We start from the raw sequence: 15,926 nt of genomic DNA on the forward strand, positions 1-15,926 counted from the left end.
TATTCTTACATTTATTTGTTTATTATTAAAAGGTAATTTTAAAATAATATTTAAATCAAATTCATTTGGTTTTTCTATTTTTGTTCCTTTATAAAAACTACCTATAAAAATAATTTCTTGGTATGCTATTTTAAACAATGAATCCTCTGATTTCATGAGATTTATCATAGCTTGAATCACCTATTGAATTAATATTATATAATAAAATATATAATATAATATAATAATATACATTATATATATATAATATACATATAACTATATATAATAATACAATTATATAATATATATTATAATATATAAACTAATATATAATATCATAATATATAATATAAAAACATACCAGTAATAAAGACTTATTAATTCTATGTATATCTTCATCTTCTAATGATATAAATATTTTATTTATTGCATTAAATACTCTATCATTAGATAAATTTTTCTTTAATTCCAAATTTTGCATCTAGATATAATATAAAATATCGACATGTATTTTTTGCATTCATTATTTTAGATTATTATAAAATTATATATAAAATTATATAATAGCACTTAAACTTAAACTTCAAACCTTGAAAAATTTTATATAAGTTAAAATATGCACTACAAAAACTGCACTACAAAAATAATTAATTTTATCATATAATATAGAAGAAAAATAAAAAATCTTAAATGTGTAAATATATAAAACTCTTTATATAATATATGTATATCACCATATGATATGTTAAACACATTTAACGATAACGCAAAGTAAACCAGAAACTATACTTAGAATCTATACTGCCAAAGCTATGCAAGTAAAAGTATTAGATAATTTCATTGGATGTTACTAGTTTTTTTTTAGTTTACTATAAAATATATATATATATATATTGAAAATAAAAATAAATATTAACGATAAAAATATAAGATATATAAAATATATAAGATCTTGTATAAGATATAAGATATATATATATATCATATCATTATTTTTCATATAAGATATCAATTAAAATTTATTTTTTAATAATTTTATATTATCATTTCCATCATATATAATATGTTAATTATATTATATTATATTATTAATTATATTATATTATATTATCATATAATATATTAATTATATTATAATATATATTTATTCACACACATTTCCGTATGCATATTATATAATATACTATATATTCACATAATTATAAATAACTTTATGCAATATACCTTTACTTTATGTAATATATATTTATCAAGGATATTAAACATCATATTCAATCATTTCAGTACATTTTTTGAATTAATTTATAAATTATATTTTTAATTTTCTTTATAAAAATACTTGTTATGTTATCTTAATATTTATATCTTAATATATATTAATCATGTATAAAAAAAAGTAAAAGCTTCAATAATAAATAAAAAATATTCCGAAAGATATTCTCTAACATTTTTGTAATAAAACAAAATGATTTAATAAAACGGAACGAAATAAATTGGACATGATTTTTGTGGGATCAGCTATTAGAGGATGTATTGGCTATCTTATTATAATATATAATATATAATAATACTTAATTTAAGTAAAATATATAAAAAAAATAATATTAATACTCTTTTAAGTACATATATGTACTAATACATTTATATACGTTTTAATATGTGCGATCTTATCTTATTTCATCTACAAAATATATTTATTTAGATTCAGTTAGATCCAGAATTTTCTTACAAACTAGTTGCAATCTTCGTAAAACATGATTACTGATATCATTATTCTTTTTTAAAATATCATTCAATTCGTCGCATATTCTGCTCACGTGTTCATCAAGATCGTTTATAGATGGATTTTCATCAAAACTTTCGATGGAATGACTTTCCAACTTAGGAAGTTTTTCATCCCTTTGAGAATCCTCATAATTATTACAAACATGGTAGATGTCTTGCAAATGTTTTCCTATATGTTGCAAGTAATCTTCAATATTTGAGAAATTTTGAAGTTCATAATAAATCGTGCCAGATAAATAAGCCGGCAAAGAATCTTTTAATAACGATTTTTTCGTAACTGCAGCAGCCATTTTAGTAACAAGATCTTCGTTCGGACACATATGGGCCACATGATCGAATGATTCAAAGGCTTCTTGTCGTACCCAAGGATTTTCATCTTCTAAAAGTCGACAATTGAATTCCGCTAACGCATTGGCAACTTTAAGTTCACAGCTGTCAAGTGAATCGATATTATTTCTTAAGTAATGTGACGCAATCGCTTTAACATGTGGCGGAAAATAAAAAAATGACGTTAAAATTGCTTCTATAATCTGAAATAATTAAATATTATTTGCATATATATAATTTTACACGATTATATATAAAAAGATGTATTACAATTTTTTGATACATAATTTTTCTATGATACATCAAAATAAAAAAAATTATATTTTTTACAAGTTGATTTAAATTAAAAAAGAATATATCCAAAACAAAATTCAAACTGAATCACAAAATTTAAATTTTCAAAATAAATTTTATTTTATGTAATATTATTATTATATATTATCTAATAAAATGACAATGTATAAATTATTATTATATTATATAATAAAAAAAGAAAGAAAAAAGTGAACATACCGAGAAGAAAATATTATCTTGAATTTTTTGAGGCTGTGTAGCAACAAACAACTTTAATATAAATTCCGATAATATATCCAATTGTCTACCTTCGAAAATTTCGATTGTGCTTGCTATAGAGTTCCATATCTGAGAGAGAATATCAATGATATTTTTTTCTTCCGTGTAATTCAATTTCCCGATCAATGGCATCAGCTTTGTCTTTTAATGTGGAAAATAATTGTGATTAAAATCTTCGTAAAAAAAAAAAAAGAAAAAAAAAACGAAAAATTTATTCTAATATAATTTACAATATGATTCCAGTTTTGTACGGTAGGTTGCCGCTGTAATTCTGCAAAGGCAGTCGGGATTTCATTTAATATACATGCTAATCGACTTTGCAAGAATGATTTCGTTTTGGATGGCAAAAATCGAGCGACGGGTAACCAGGATGGATTTTCGAGATCATCAAATTCCGTTATAAGAGTATGTTTCGTTTCCTCTGATAGTAAATTGTACAATCTTCCAATTAAATTCTCCAATATAACGACTTCGAAACTATTGCTACGTGTCATTAAAACAGCATAAACTTTTAGCAGATATTTTACGTGACTAATGCAAAGTTCCGACGAGCCAATGCTGAAAAGATAAGGATATTACGTAGGATTCAACATCATACATATTCAAACGCAATTCATACATATTCAATAATTTATCGGAACCGGTATCGCGATAAATTTTATAAGGAAAAAAAAAAAAGTTGTAAAGAAAAAAATAAATAATCGAATCTTATTTCGATTATGAAATATGATATCATGATTCATGAATTATTCGAGATATGCGATTTACAAACCGGTCAACGAAACACCAAATATCCGAACTAAGCAAGGAACTCCAAAATTGATTGCTCAGCAAATGCTTCAACAAAATCAATTCGATAGCTTGAAATCCATCCTCAGGTATTTGACTAATCAGACTACAAATTGGCACTATTGTGGCTTCATATATCGAAGCTGATCTTGGTCTTTCTCCGATATCGTGTACACCTGGTAATCTCACTTGACCCACCAATATTTCTTCCTGTACTTTATGAGGATACAAATATAAATATTTTCAAGATTTTGTTTAATTCCAAGCTTCTCCGATCTTTTCGATTCTTAACTTGACTTTTTAAAATCGTCGATTCATAAGTTTCATTCAAATCATAAGTTTGGTTAATTAAAAATTAACCAACTTAAGATCTATAAATTTAATAAATATTAAACATACATAAAAAAAAACTACTTACTGTGATTAATATTAGTTAATGCAACATCAATGATCGATTCAGCGCCTAATGTCCATTTACAATGTTGCTCGTACGGCATGTTGATTAATTTTTTCATAATGCTAACTATTAATAAGTGATAACCTAATTTATCGATGTTTGCTTGATTTCCATATTCGAAAAATGCCTAAAATATTTTTTAAGAGTGTCGAAAAAAATATTCCATATTCGTGATTAAACAAATTTATTATTAATAAAATGGACGAACCTGCTTGAAATCGGAAGATTTGAAAACTGTATTTAAAAATGGTTCCGATCCTCGAGAGATATGTACATTTATTAATTCGATTAATTTATCGTCGATCTTTGATTTTTGCAAACATAACGGAGAACACCTATTTTTGCAAAGAAATGATGCAGAAAGAAATTTGAAATTAAACGAAAGAGACAAAGGAAATAAAAATAATAATTAAATACCTGTGCATTTTTAATAAAAGTTCGATTACAAACGAAAGAATCTCATTATTTATGTATGAACAATAAGTTGCGAATAATTTGTCCAAAATTTTTAACGAATGACCAATAACTTTTATTTTTCTTTCATCGATCCGTTCAGCTGAATCCTGTATATAATATAATATAATTGTATAATATAATTGTATAAAAATACATATAATAACAATTTTATAAAAAGAAATACAAATTTTTAACTTATTTTTAAATTCTCTTTTATTATTAGTTATTTTCTAATATTTTTCGATATCTGTTATTTAAAAAAATGAGAAAAAAGCATTGTGCATCATTATAGACTTAACATGAACTATTATTATAGATATATTAATAGATATAAATCAATAAAATATCTGATAAGCGAGTTAAAAAGTGACATATAATAGATAATATCGATGATTCAATCTTTTCGTATCATACAATAATATATATATATAAAATTTTTTTATATTAGATTAGATTAATTGAAAATATGATTAATCTAGCAATATAAAATTTTATATATATATATTTTTAAAAGAAACATACCTGACAGAACGAAAACATCGAGGATATATTTTTTGCCAATTGCGCAAGATGCGAAGTGACGCTCGTAGCATTCGTTCTTTTGACAAGATCTTGTTTCGTAATTGCCAATTTTCCGAACACTTTTGACGTTTCTACGAACGTTTTCAAGTCTAAATCGTGAGCAATAGTGACGAACAATCCGATAGAATCAATCACTGTTTTGAATAGAAAAATATCTTTTTTAATCGAAACGACGAATTAAAAAGAATTTCTATAAATTATTTAATTTTTCTTTTAATGTCATTGCATATTCGATTTCTTCGTAAAATGAAGAATAAAATGTACGAATAAAAATTTTAAATCATATTGTTAATATCGAGAGTATAAAATGAGAAATTAAATAGAGCAATTGTTTTTTTTCTTCTTCTTCTTCTTTTATACTCGGTGTACTTCGATGAAGATAAAGATGATTCGCATTAAAGAATCGTTAAGACGTAATAGGATCGCTCACCTTTTACCAACAGTTCCGTTTCCGATTCCGTATCCGTGTCGAAGACTATTACACCGTCTAAAGTGGCCAAGAATAGATTCAAGATCGTTTTTGCTTTACGAAAGAGATTCGTTAATTCCTCCGATATGTGATCGAATAAAACACCGTATAATTTTTTACTGTAAAAAAAAAATTCTCTTCATTCTTTTTATAGCGTAAAAATAGGATCAATCATCATTATATATTTTGCGCGAAATATCGTATCCATAATATTAAATAATTGCTGGATGCGGACATTTTTATATCGATTTGTCTCTCAAAGGTTAAAACTTTTTAAAATCATCGGTATAATAATATTTAATAGATTATCAGAAAATTAAAAAATTTCACTTCACCTTCCTCTACAGTGTTTAAATATTAATTCAATCGTAAAAAGTACGTTCTCCAGTATGGATTTAAGATCGATGGCAGACGTTTTCTGAAGTTTCGAGACACGTTCCATAGATTTTTCCCATATTTTTAACAATTCGTGGCAAACGAACAGTTTTCGTTTCGTGTCTTGCACCGTGTCTTCGTTCACGTTTGTATTTATAATTTCACCGATCTGCTTTAAAGTCTTCGAACGAGGATAAAAAAAAAAATAAAAATGTAATAATCGATTAAATTTATTGGTAAAATAATATTTTTTACTTCTTTACCTTGAATAAAAGATCATGAGCGAGAGGAAAAATTTCGTTGAAAATTTTCTCGTCTAATAAATTATCCGAGCAGGAGGATAAAGATTGTTCCAATGTTCGTTGCAATAATTCCCCATCGTATTTCTGAACAAGATTCTCCAAAGCATCGTGATCATTATCATTGATTAAGAAAAATAAAGTAGCAGTAAATTATATTTACATTTCGCTAATGTAAATAGCAATATTTAAGAAAAAGTGAAATTACAAGAAATTGAATTATTCTAAAGGATATTTTTAATTTCGACGAATAATCTTCGATACTTTTATCATTGTCGCTGAACGAATCTTCTAACAAAAAAGTGAAAGAACTGTCGTTTGCCATTTCTTTCAAATTAATTTTCAAGATCTGTAAAAGAATAAAATAAAAAGTAGTAACATAATAAGATTGCACAATTATTCAGGAATTAATGTGGAAATATCCGGCAGATTCAAATTAGAGATTCTTTTTCTTCAAGCAACATTTTTCTATGCACAAACTTTCCTTAAAATTTTACAATTAACAAGTTATTAACAAAAAACAATCACGAGCTGTGACGATAAATATGTTAAATAAACGAATAAATCCAAGCAACATGTGTCGAAAAAAATCTGTTAAATGTTACAGATATTTTTTTTTTGATAAAAAATTACATTAAATTATTGAAGAAATGTACCTCTTTTCAAAAATCACATCCTCCTTCCCTCCACTCGATAACAAAGAAAAGTAGCAAAACAAAGATCCCTTGAATAATTTTTTTTCTCGATACATTCAACAGATTTTTTTTTCGACACGTGTTGCTTGAACTTGTTCGTGTTCAGCCGACGACATTATCTGACACTGTCACAATTAGACTAATCTACGTGCTCCAATGTTTTTTCTTAATAACTCCTTAACGAAGCTAAATAACGAAAGTTTTTGCAAAGAAAAATGAAATTATCTCAGAAATCTCTAATTAATCTAATTATTTTTTCATTTTTGAGACATTCTGTATATATATATATTTTTTTTTTCTTTAGTAAGAAAAGATTATATTATATTAGATTATTATGTTTGTAAAAATCAATCAATTTTTTTATTGGATTTTTCTTCAAGTCATATTTTAAACATAAAAAGAAAATAGTTGGAAAAATAATTTATAATTCCGTTTTTCGTGTTGCGGGCAAATCAGGCATCCATCAATCCTGATGAAACGGCTCGATCGTGAAACGAGGAGCCTCGAAAATTTCTTGGCAAGCCTCGCCAAGTCGAACTTTCTAGTCCCGATCGAGCACGATAGACAGTCATTCCAGAAACCGGAACAGGGATGGATAAACTCGAATGAAAATTAAAAACTTCGATTCCATCAAAGATACAGAACGTAAAGATATTTCGTAAATAAATATTAACAATCTTAACTTAGATTTTTAGAAACGATAATGAGCCTTAGAAAAAAAAATGATGTAAATAATGATGAAAAAAAATGAATAAAAAAAAAATTCGCATAATCATCAATTCAGACAATAATATTTTATACTTTTTTAATTATTTTGAATATAATTTAAATTATACGTATCCAGCTTCGAATTAATTAATTGATTTAATTGCAATTTAAAACAAGAAGAGGAAAAATTTAAATATTCGAAACGATGAAAATTTAAGATAGAAACGAAGAGAAGAGTTATCCACGGAAATCGATGAACAATTCGTCCATCCATCGGTATTGCCCATCCCTGGGCCAAGGTACGTCTAAATCGTTGATAAGCGAGGCAATTAAGGGTAGAAGAGCTAATGGGATTCTCTTAATTTTCAAGGATTCGACGTGGCCGAGTTCCGGGGGCGAAAGTTTCGCGTTTAAATCCTCCCGCAGCGATTGAAGAGTGACTTGGTGGCGGGCGAAGAAGAAGGCGAGCAAGAAAGAGACGAACGAGAGAAAAATGGATTTGAATGATCGCCGATGCCATGGCAACACCGGACAACAAGCTGTCAGATGATAGGTAAAGTTTTGATCAATAATACCCGGTGACTGTCGGCTATAATTCGGCTTTGCCGATTTAAGACACGTTCCCGGGAAATCGAGTCATCCAGTTGTAGTTGATGCCTTCGTGGAACAATATCGAGCGATTGGCTCATCTTTAATCACGTTGACGGAAGGCGAATAATTGCGGAGAAATAATTGGGGAAGTAAGAAAGAGAAAGAATAAAATGATAATAAATAAAAGATTTTCAAATATGCGTTACAAAAGAAAATTTTAATTATTCTTATTACAGGAAAGATAAGAGGAAAATATTAAAATTTAATCATTTGCATTAAATTTAATAATAGAAATAAGAAATTTCATTATCGATATTTATCATTTTTCGAGTCAAATATCAATAAATGTAAAAGAATATTCAAGAATACGCAAAATTCAACATTTCTAAAATCCTAAGCTTCTAAGCATCAAGAAAGAATCAAAACTTGATGTTTCGTGTCGCAAATTTAAATTAATCCAAACGATATCCCAATTGAAGAGTTTTATTAATTTTAGAGTTTTTAAGAAATCCGAAAAATCTTCGAGCTTTCTCGCTTGAACGAAAGAAAATAAACGAAATGAAAGAAGAATGGGGGGAAAAAGTACGTAATGTCTCACCTTACACCACTGATAGCAAATTAGGGGGCGATGCATGTCGAGTTAACGTACGTGAGTGAGTTCGACCACCCTTCGCATTCCACCAACAGTGTGCCACGATCAAAGTGTCGGTGTGGTAGCGTCGTTCGAATTAAAGGAAGCAATATATCGTTCAACCACCCTTTGGCCGAGTAGAGGGTGGAAACGGTAACGTGTTAGTGGCCGAGCACTGCACACAGGCACCGATTACCGGCGGTGGTGGGTAACGCGAAGATATATAAATCGGTGAAATGGCAGTGGTGGTGAACGATCGTGTCAGAGGGCAATGGATGAAGTTAGTCAGTCGGCGTTTGCTCGCGCTGCAACCACGATGGAAGTTCATCCATCGTATTTACGTATTCCACCCCTTTCGAATGAATCTTAAACTCGTCCAGTAAGTATCATCGATTTATTAACAACTGATCGAATAATTTTCTTCTTTTCTTTTAATATTTAAATATCTCTGGTAACTTTCTTTTTATAAACATATGCTTTGCTGTCTCAAATCGTGAATCTATTTTCTATTTCGTTTTATCGTAATAGAATGTAATCTTGATGACCAGCATCGAAATGTCAGGATCCGAAAAATCGATCAGACCAATCAGGCAATTGTCCTTGCAACCACCTGCGCCCCGTCGTCACCAAGTTAGACGGCAAAGATCCGCGGAGGATGAAAAGTCATTGCAGATCTGCGCGAGTCCATTTGCACGTGGCAAGCGTGGAACATGTAAACTCGGCTCTGAGAGACCTAAGGTATCCTTCACTTCCTACAACAACGCTCTTTTCCTAAAGTAAAATTCTTTAAAAATCCTCGTTCGATATTATTCGTATTTTTTTTTTTTTTTTTTTGGACAAAGCTTGATTCGAATTTCAATCGCGATTCACTATCGATGACAAGATGGCCGATGAATTTTAGGTTCGCGTTGCCTGGAAGGAACCTAAAATTCAAAGAAATGAAGAGGAACTGGGGCAAGTTGAGGTGGTGGCTCGTCAAATTCCAGGACGATCGAAATCTAGCAGCGGAAGATCGAGAGGATTTATCGGGATCGAGAAATCATCGATTTTTTACTCTAGATTAGAATTAGCCGAGAGGTTGAGGCTCGCTTGGCAAAATCGAGAGAAGAATAAAGCTAATATAAATATCTTCTTGGCTCGCGAAACTTTAGACGAGAGATGTGACTCCGAAATATCGAATCATACCACTGCTCCATCGTCCCCTGTAAACGACAAATCTAAGATCGAAATTCCTCTGGACAATAGCTATAAAATGATACAAGATGAAGATCGGGAGAAAGAAGACGAGAAAGTTGTTAAAAAATTGGAAAGCAATGATGCGACAACTTCGGGAAGAAACGACGACAAATTGTCTATTAATTTTCTACCTTTGGAGAAGAACAAAGTTTCTGTACAGGCGAAGAGCAAAGAACGGGAGAAGGTTGATACGGAAAAGGAGCAGGTAAACGAGGTACGATTAAATGCGTACAAAGCGTATTTTAATTTCGAAACACCATTAATTTCAATTTTCTTTATTTAAGCAAATATCGAAGAATTCAAACATCGACGAGTATGTTTCCTCTATTAAGAAAAAACAGCCTTCTGACTGTTCGAATCATCGGCTCACGTCTACATTACCATCGATCAGGATAGAAAATTCAGCTTTGGGAATTACGAAGAAGGAAGATTTCTCATCGGCTAAGCAAAAACGTGCAAGTTTTCATAGCGGCACTAACCGAGCCTTCCTCGACCCAATCAGATCAGAGATCAAATGGAGCTCGATATCGGAGAAAAATTCGTTTCAAAAATCATCGACCGACAATCGCGTCGAAAAGAATTTTTTAAAGCAAACGATTGAGAATAAAGAGAACGATACAACGGGCGAGAAAAATACGTCCAGAGAAAATTCTCCGTGTAGCTCGATTGCGAACGAGAAAGACGCGATAGAAAAGATAGCCGATAAATCGAATTGTGTGGATAATAAAAATGAGCAGATAAAAACAATGATCGAAAATAGAGATAATTTACAAGATGATAAAACGATAACGCCAAGGGAGGCGGATCAATCCAATTCGACTTGTAGAAAAATCTCGTCTATAAATGACATGCAAGTATCATCAAGTATCATCGAGAACAAAGATGATTCTACGATTGATAAATCTTCGTCTTCGAGGAATTCGGAAGCGAGACCTAACTCGATGAACGATAGAAATCCGCCAATAAAAAAAACGGTGGAAAATCAAAAGACCGAGCAGAAATCAAGGAGGACTAATTCTGCGCCGCCACAACGGCGTTTCGAATCAATTTCGGTTAATAATAATAATCATGTTAATATTGTAATTGACTCAATGAGAAAGAATCGTAATCAAAAAGATCAAGATATGGATTGTAAATATAACACGGTGGAAAAGATAGATACGGCTGTAACGAAGGTATATCCTTATTGAAATCATTTCTATAGATACTTTTTACAATTATTTTTATTAAGAAATGTAATATAATTCTTTATCTTTATTGAATTATCATTGAAAAGAGCGAGTGAAATATTTTATTCTTTCCACGATATCAAATTTCTATGAAATTCTTTTTTATTTTACAACGAGATATCGCCGTTCAAAGCATGCAATTGTATCCAATTTTTATAGTATTTTTTTTTTTTTTATTTCTTCAGTGTGCATCTATGTTGCACACTGATATAAGATTTTTCGATTCATGCTGTTAATTTATTTTTTACATCTCGTTATCTTAGACCTCTTACACATACAATTTATCGAATAAATATTTATTATTAGATTTATTTTGAAAAAGAATCTGACATTTAAAATCGAAAATTAATTAGATATCGTCGAGTCGAAGTGTGAGATCAGCACCATTAAAGAGACGATCCAGAAGTGCAAAAAGACGTTTTTGTGGCGGAGGTACGTCGAAAAATGAGGAGGAAAATGGAAAATCACGGAATAGATCCGGTACTCGTGCAAAGAATTCGATCGATTCAAGAACAATGGACATCGTTACAATGGTATCCCTTGTTAGTTCTGCAGATAGCGATAGCGATATCGAAAATTCATTCAGGGATGATAAATTAATTGACGAATTGCGTAGTAAACTACCCACCACGTCGATAATTAAAACGTCGATTAATTCAGCCTTGAGTAGCGCGAGGAGGCCTATCAAGTCAGGTATATACACTTCGATGCTTTTTATTTAAAAAAAAAAAAATGGATTTTTTTTAGAAATATATAAATCGCATAAGATCTCTAATTTCTAATTTTTGCAGCTGCTTTAAATTAGATCATTTGCGAATATCGTGCAAGAATTTAATAATATATGTACGCTTGACGATCATGGAATTGTAAATGAACGAAATAATTAGGAATGCAAATTATTTTAAAATATTCATTTTTAAAGTATCTTGAGCATGAAAAAAAAAACAAAAAGACAAATACAAAACATAATATTAACTTAATATTAACTTTTTCTTCGTTCGAATCTTAGTACGAATCTCGTAAAATTTTTAAAGATTCTAAATTTTTGTAAATCATTTAAAGTACTTCCAAAGTATCATAATTAAATTTCTTCTTTCTTAAAATATTATAGAGATATATTCGACTTACTGATTAAACTTTCTATTTTTTTCTTTACAAAAAAATAGAAATTTCAACAACGACGATATACGCTTTAAAAATTTAAGAATTTAAGATTTTGTTACTAGATTCTACTATTATTTTATCTTATAATTTATAAAACTTAAAATTTAATCGAGTTATCGCAAATATTTATCTGATCAGAAATTATATCATTTTCACGCAGGCAAGATTTAATAAATCTCCATTTACATTCCGATCGTTTTAGTTTGATCTCTCGGTCGCAGGAAATTCTCGTCGCAAGAAATTCAAAGAATGAACCGAGGGAAATTCCTGACGGTACCTTTCACACTCGAATCGCTCTAAACGATCTTCGTTCTTTTAAATATAGTCGTATTATCGTCGTTAATTAAAGGGAACTTCTATCGTGCAACGACATGAAACTCGTGAAGACAATAAGAGGATCGAACTCGTTAAATCGACCAAACTTCTTCTCTATTACACCACTGACCCTGAAGCAAAATATTCCATTGAAACTCGCCACGTAATCAGGTTTTAATAATTGCACTTGGATTGATGGCTGTTCGGTCAGGCTAAATACCGATTTAACGATGAAACTTTTAAGAACGGATATTTCGTAAGATATCGTGTTTTCGTTATCCGAAGTGTTCTTCACAGTTTCAACAAGATCAAATCTTTAATTTAATAATCGAAAGAAAGAAGGAACGAAAGTTTAAAGAAGAATGATTGAGAGAAAAGGCAAGAAGAAAATAAATTGAAGTAAGGATTTGATGGATCAATCTTTTTTTTCTTTTTTTTAGAATTTTTATTTATCGAGAGACATATTGAGCGGTACAAATATCTTGTTGCATTTTTTTATATTATTTTCTTTCATTTTCACTTTTAAAATGTATTATGTTTTTATCGTAAACAAAGAATTCATAATGGAACGGTATGGAGAAAAAAATAGTGATGAAAGTCGTAGAAAAATATTAAGTAGCTCATTTAGTCCTGTAAAACCGAATCGATGACACGAAATATCATTTCGTTTGGCCCAGTTTTCGGTAAATGGCCAAGTATTGCGAATATCGGCCCATTAAATTAGGTTGCTTGGTAAATATATTTATCGTGACTATAAAATTCCCCTGACTCGACATTTTACCTTGATTCAATTGGATCGATTACAGAATCTACCAATACTAAATAAAAATCGAATGAATTTATTCAAATGGAAGTGATTAAATAAGTGCATCATTATGAATACATATCGTGACTATTATCGTTCAAATTTAAAACGTTCGAATTTAATTTCAATTTATTGGAATATTAAAGATTTTTAAAATTTTAAATTTTATTGGATAATTTTTACTTTACTGATTTTTTTCAACTGACCTCCATTAATCAGTTAATTTTAATCAGATACTAATAGTAGTAGTATAAATTAATGATTCTATAAATTAAAAAAAAATTTTAAATTAAACAATAGATTTAACTCGATATTATAAAATTCGATTCATCGAGATTGATAATATAATCGATGAAATGAAATTCCTGTTGTTTCTGCAGTTTCCTTTCAGAAAGATTCTTTCGACGAAGAATATAATCTATCAAAAGAGCAACAACTCTCGCCGAAAGAGGAGAAAAGAACGACAGAATCATGGTTGGCGATCGTTGGTAACCAACGTGGAGCTACTTCGTCGAAAGAAGAAGCGGTATCTTGGAAAACGGATGTTACTGGTGGTGGTTTGACCCTTCCTATCCTAGCATTGATTCACGATATTGAAGAGCCGCTTGATGTTCCGTTGACTGATCGCGAAAAGAGATGTCTGGCTGTGCCTATTTGTGATTTACATGATAAAAAACAGAAATTATTGAAAACTCGTAATACACGATCGTAAGTATAAAAAATAGAATTTAATTGATTTCTTGATGAACGCCCCGATAATATGAATTCATAATAATCTAGTGGCAATATTAGATATAATAATTTCTATTTCAACAATAAGTTTGATAATCAATATAATATCAATGAAAAAAAAAAATAAAACGATAAGAGATCAAATATATATAATATAATGGAAATAAAAAGAAAAGATCGTGAACGAATTGTATTAATAATTTTTATAATACATTTTCTCTATATTCAAAGGTAGCAAAAAAGCATGATCGATTGATTCTTTAAGATATCAAATGGAAATATATTTCTTTCATCTTTTTCTTTCTTTTATCCATATTTTTTTTTTATAATTTTATAAAAGAAAATATATTTTGTTTAAATAAGAATATATTATAAATAATAATAAGAATATATTATAAATTGTTTTACAGTGGAATAGAAAGACAGATAACATCTATGAAAATAAAGAGAGAGACACAAGAATCACCGATAATAATCTCCCGAAAAATCGATGTTTCCGCACAACAATCCAAAACAACTATAAATAATTCTATTGTGAATGTAAGACATATAAATATTTTGTCAAATGTATTTATCAAATATAAATTCATTTTTAATTATTAAGAAAAAAATCTTATAAAAATTGCAGACAAAAACTACATGTATATTACCTTCAAAGGAAACTCTTCAACATATGCAATCTATTGAACCACAATTTCAAACCAACAAAGAAAAGGAATGTTGGCATCTTTACAAAAAAATGTGTGACAAAGGCGTTTGCGTTTCTTTTGATACGGTTTTAAGGTTTAAATATGAATCATTTTTAATAGATTGTAAATTAACTTGATTTAAAAAAATTAATCTTCTATTTTTCATGACATTAAAAAAATTGCAGTTTATACTATTATATTTCAATCAAATATACTTGCTCATTACTAATTCAATTTCCATCACTTATATTATATTGTAATGAATAATTTTTGTATAAAAAACTTATTTCAATATTATAAAATTTTATTTATGAATTTAATATGAATATTTTTATCAAAATTTTATTGAATTGATTTTTGATATCACTATATGAAAATTCCATTATTTTTCAGGGGCATGCTTACACCAACAGAATATCGATTAAGACAGAAAGAAGTCTTACAAAATTTGTGACAAAGCATAATCATTGGAAGATTTTCTTTTGCTTATATATTGTTGGTACTTTTATAAAAAACTACAACTTGTTTATTATCTTTATCTGAAAACGTAATATTAAAATAAAAAAGAGTAATATTAAAATAAAATAATGGAAATTCTCGAAATCGTACAGTAATCTGAGCTTATAATTTTAGAATTTAAAATATTGTATTTTTTTAGATTTTACGAATTAAAATATATAGAAATATAATTTATGAAAAATCTTTATCTTTTTAGTAAAGTAGAATAAAATATTTTTAGAGAATCAATTTTCTTGAATTTAATATGTAATAATTGTAATAGTATTTTTTAAATAAATACTCTTTCAAACAAGATAACATATTTACGAAAAAAAGTAATAATAGATAGAATATAGATAATAAGTAGATAATAGGTAAATTTAAAAAATAAATAATAAATTTAAAAAAAAATTAGAAAAAATTGTCGCTGCTATATATTATTATACGAATTTAAATATGAGAGCTTATAAATCATTTTTTTAATTACTTAGGAAAAAAATTGATTAGTTCAGTACTGAATGTTATAATATATTTCTATA

The 15,926-nt window shown here is 28.5% G+C and overlaps 2 protein-coding genes across 4 annotated transcripts in view; one reads left to right on the forward strand and one right to left on the reverse strand.

Annotated features, from left to right (window-relative positions):
- Positions 1 to 1,468: 1,468 nt before the first annotated feature.
- LOC102681263 (uncharacterized protein C1orf112 homolog) overlaps positions 1,469 to 15,926 on the reverse strand; it is a 26,333-nt gene continuing 11,875 nt past the window's right edge. The window contains exons 2-13 of the mRNA XM_006624935.2: positions 6,330 to 6,443; positions 6,059 to 6,205; positions 5,756 to 5,976; positions 5,382 to 5,539; positions 4,892 to 5,085; positions 4,331 to 4,476; positions 4,122 to 4,248; positions 3,875 to 4,040; positions 3,440 to 3,671; positions 2,898 to 3,225; positions 2,608 to 2,808; positions 1,469 to 2,297 (exon numbers count right to left, since the gene is read on the reverse strand). Coding sequence (XP_006624998.1) covers positions 1,677 to 2,297; positions 2,608 to 2,808; positions 2,898 to 3,225; positions 3,440 to 3,671; positions 3,875 to 4,040; positions 4,122 to 4,248; positions 4,331 to 4,476; positions 4,892 to 5,085; positions 5,382 to 5,539; positions 5,756 to 5,976; positions 6,059 to 6,205; positions 6,330 to 6,419 — 2,631 coding nt within the window. The 5' untranslated portion in view covers positions 6,420 to 6,443 and the 3' untranslated portion in view covers positions 1,469 to 1,676. The remainder of the gene's footprint in view (positions 2,298 to 2,607; positions 2,809 to 2,897; positions 3,226 to 3,439; positions 3,672 to 3,874; positions 4,041 to 4,121; positions 4,249 to 4,330; positions 4,477 to 4,891; positions 5,086 to 5,381; positions 5,540 to 5,755; positions 5,977 to 6,058; positions 6,206 to 6,329; positions 6,444 to 15,926) is intronic.
- LOC102681047 lies at positions 8,922 to 15,440 on the forward strand. 3 transcript variants are annotated; one of them, XM_031514783.1, is made up of 10 exons: positions 8,966 to 9,093; positions 9,255 to 9,457; positions 9,621 to 10,169; positions 10,240 to 10,345; positions 10,382 to 11,130; positions 11,538 to 11,877; positions 13,849 to 14,176; positions 14,611 to 14,740; positions 14,829 to 14,983; positions 15,283 to 15,440. In XM_031514783.1, the coding sequence occupies exons 2-10, from the start codon at positions 9,260 to 9,262 to the stop codon at positions 15,341 to 15,343; spliced, it is 2,616 nt and encodes an 871-aa protein (XP_031370643.1). In that variant the 5' UTR covers positions 8,966 to 9,093; positions 9,255 to 9,259; the 3' UTR covers positions 15,344 to 15,440. The 3 variants fall into 3 exon arrangements, with proteins under 3 accessions (XP_006624996.2, XP_031370643.1, XP_006624997.2); XM_006624934.2 differs by having other exon boundaries at positions 14,611 to 14,719; XM_006624933.2 differs by lacking the exon at positions 9,255 to 9,457 and having other exon boundaries at positions 8,922 to 9,093.

Source organism: Apis dorsata, unplaced genomic scaffold (assembly GCF_000469605.1).
Source record: "Apis dorsata unplaced genomic scaffold, Apis dorsata 1.3 scaffold_1184, whole genome shotgun sequence".
NCBI lineage: Eukaryota > Metazoa > Arthropoda > Insecta > Hymenoptera > Apidae > Apis > Apis dorsata.